The sequence below is a fragment of the Aptenodytes patagonicus genome, chromosome 20 (assembly GCF_965638725.1).
Source record: "Aptenodytes patagonicus chromosome 20, bAptPat1.pri.cur, whole genome shotgun sequence".
In the NCBI taxonomy this organism is placed as follows: domain Eukaryota; kingdom Metazoa; phylum Chordata; class Aves; order Sphenisciformes; family Spheniscidae; genus Aptenodytes; species Aptenodytes patagonicus.
Window position 1 is genome coordinate 6,541,710 of NC_134968.1, and position 3,479 is coordinate 6,545,188.

Genomic DNA, 3,479 nt, shown 5'->3' on the forward strand with positions numbered 1-3,479 from the left:
CGGAGCCCCACACCCTGCCACCCCAGCACAGCTCTGGCCATTGCAAGAGCAATGCCCTTCCTCAAGAGCTCATGGGGCTGCTGACCCCTCAGGGCTTCCTGCCTTTCTGGGCATTTGTGGGCAGACACACAGCAAGGCAAGGCCTGATGGTCACTGGCAGCAGAGCAGCCAGGGATGTCTTCCTCAGCTCCAAGGGATGGTGCCCAAAAGAGGAGCCACGGCAGGGTGCCCCAACCTCCCATTCCTCTGTGAATGGAGAGGGGTCTCCTTGTGCCCTCATTCCCTTCCACCCCTCAGCAACACCCTTCTCCTTTGGCAGCTTGGGGAGTGCCCACAGAGGGAAGGACCACATGGAGGCCAGGCTTGAATGCAGCAGAACTTTAATCAGTCAAAAGAGGGAAACAAAGTCACTCCGAGTGGAGGACAGCAGTGCAGGGAGCCCTGGGGGCAGCCGAGAGTCTGCGCTCCTTGGCCGTGGAGAAGTTCCTGCGTGATGTCTGTCTGCCTGCCCCATAGAGGGAGATGGGCCCCACCAGGCTGGCCTTGGTGGGAGCTTGCTGCCAAGGGGAACCAAAGCAAACAAAGAAAAGGGAGAGAAAGGCAAGGTCAGTCACCTATGCTGAAAACAAAATCCAGAAGATCGATCCTCTGCCCAGCACCGTGTTCTGAGTTCCTCAAGGTGTCTCCCTGGGGCTTGCCCAGCGTCTTTAGCAGGGGAGGCACCTTCTGCCACCATAGCGGCTGGAAATGCCAGAGAGGTCACAGCACCCAGAGGTGATGGGCACTCCATCACAGCTGAGGATGCTGCCAACAGCAGCGGAGGTGGAGGAGCCCACAACGGTGTTCTGTGGGAAGGAGCTGAGGATGGGGCCAGGCAGGGTCACCACCACGGGAGAGGGCTGGATGACGACGGTGGAGTTCTGGCACTGCCTGACACAGGGCTCATTGCAGCTGTTGGCCAGTGGGGTGGGGCCGCAGGGCCGGCATGGCAGGCACTGGTTGTAGCAGGACATGTCTCTGGGCTGGAGGTGCACCTGGGAGAGAGGACAGGGAGGAAGCACAGTACAAGGGTGAGTGAGGAGCAGCCTGGTTACACTCTCACAAAGGAGCCAAGACCACTACTGAGTGGGGAGCTGGAAGCTGTGCCAGGAGCCACACAGTCTTCATTGCCCTACAAAGAGTAGCCTGGCACAGCGAGGCTCTCTCTGAATTCATAAACCAAAAGCCACCTCAGCCACATCCCAGCCTCTCTCTAAGCAGACCTTCTCACTGCTTCCCTCTCTCATGACAGGAAAATTCAATTCCCAGCACAGGCCAGAGCCAATATCAGCTGAGATGTCCATCGAGACAAGATCTCGCTTTGGAAAAGGAGAAGGGGCTTCAGACTCACCTGGCTCCCAAGGAGAAGGAGGCAAGAGAAGTGGATGGGAGAGCAGGGACTTGGGCTGGCTTTTATGCCTGCCCTTCATTGCCGCAGGACCAGAGGCACCCTTTGCAGAGGTAACAATTTTCTGACAAGCTCATCTTGAATGCAAACCATCACAGCTAATGATATGGGCTGTGCTTTGATTCCCTGCACTGTTGCCTTTTCATGTCCAGGTTTGTGCCATGCCCATTCCCCAGTGAAGGCTTCTTGAGCACTGGGATGAAAGGCCCTGGGATTTCTTGGGCAGGAATGCAGCAGTGCGGGCAGAAGACTCAGCTCAAGGGCTGGACGGGTCCAAGCAGGCAAGTGACATCAGCCTGGGTCACTCTGGTGGGGCTGTTTGCAGTGTCATTCTCAGGAAGAAGCTCCAGCAATCTTCAGCTGGACACCATGGGCTCTCGTGCATGAGGACATGCCATGTCCTTCTCTTTCCCTCCCTCCTCAGCTCACTCTGATTCCTGGTCACCGTTGTTGCCTCCCCAGGTATATGCGTTGTGCTGCTACGTTTTGACTCCATCCTGCCTAACACTGCCCAGTCCCCAGGGATCTTCAGCACAGTCCATGGTCCGTTGTGTTCCAATGTCTGTTCTTGTCTTGTGTGTACTTGTAAGCAGCCAGGTTTGTGTGGATGCACGTGGGAGCACAAATTTGTGCATGGTTCCATGCATGAGCCTCTGTGTGTGTGTGTCCTTGTGTGTCACTCATCACGAGGGAATGTGCTGCTCATGGCAGAGAGAGACACTCTCCACTGCTCTCTCCATGAGCACCACACAGCAGCAGGTTCCCAGGGTCAGAAGGAGCCTGAGCGCAGCCCAACGGTGATGGCACCAGCCTGCTAGAGATCTGTCCAGGGAAGGGGCACTGAAATGCAGCCCCTGTCTCCTGAGCCCTCCTTTTCCTGTCCCTCCAAAGCTCACACTCCACTGCTGCCCATTTCAGGCCCCAACAAGGATGGTTTCACTCCAGCTTGGATCCTCAGTTTAATTCAGTGTAACAATATTGGGAGTGCCTCAGCATGGCTGGCAGTCCCCCCTGCCTGCCTCTCCAGGCCAGGACACAGCTGCTCTCCCCAGTGCTAGAGAGTTCAAAAGGATGGGGATGGCTTTATGGGCAGGGAGAAAGGCTGAGGAATCCTGCTGACCATGTGCTGGCCATCCCTGAGTGGAGGGATGGGGAGGAAAGGGGAGGGGAGGAAAGGGAAGGGAAGGGAAGGGAAGGGAAGGGAAGGGAAAGGAAGGGAAGGGAAGGGAAGGGGAGGGGAGGGGAGGGGAGGGAAGGGAAGGGAAGGGAAGGGAAGGGAAGGGAAGGGAAGGGAAGGGAAGGGAAGGGAAGGGAAGGGAAGGGAAGGGAAGGGAAGGGAAGGGAAGGGAAGGGAAGGGAAGGGAAGGGAAGGGAAGGGAAGGGAAGGGGAAGGAAGGGGAGGGGAGGGGAGGGGAGGGGAGGGGAGGGGAGGGGAGGGGAGGGGAGGGGAGGGGAGGGGAGGGGAAGGGAGGGGTGTATCTAGAGTTTAGCAAGACCTTTGACAGCCTCTCTCATACTTCCTTTATGACCAAATCAGTGACAAATGGGTTCAGTGATAAGGTGGGTGGAAAACTGGCTGGACTACCAGGCTCAGAGAGTTGTGATCTTGATCCAAAGCCCAGATGGCTGACACGTATTAGTGGGGTCTAGGAGTAGGGATCAGCAGTAGGACCAATACTGTTTGATATTTTCATGAATGCCATGAGTACTGGGCAGTGGGGAACTCCCAGCAAGTCTCTGGATAACACCCAGCGAGGGGAACGGGCCGGAACTGTCGCACACGGCTCCTGTTCAGAGGACCTGGACAGGCTGGGAAAATGGGCTGACTGGAACCTCCTGAAGGCCAAAAAGAGTAAGGGCAAGGTTTTGCATCTGATGGAGGAACCAGCCCATGCAGTCACGCAGGCTGGGGGCTGGCTGCCTGGGAAGCAGATCCACAGGAAAGCATGTGTGGTTTTAGGAGACACCCAGCTGAACACGAGACAGCAGTGTGCCCTTGCAGCAAAGGTGGTCAAATGCATCCTGAGCTGTG

The 3,479-nt window shown here is 56.8% G+C and overlaps 1 protein-coding gene across 1 annotated transcript; it reads right to left on the bottom strand.

Annotated features, from left to right (window-relative positions):
- Positions 1-707: 707 nt before the first annotated feature.
- Positions 708-1,013, bottom strand: LOC143169480 (feather keratin Cos1-1/Cos1-3/Cos2-1-like). Its single transcript, XM_076356886.1, has one exon. The coding sequence runs from the start codon at positions 1,011-1,013 to the stop codon at positions 708-710; it is 306 nt and encodes a 101-aa protein (XP_076213001.1).
- Positions 1,014-3,479: the final 2,466 nt, after the last annotated feature.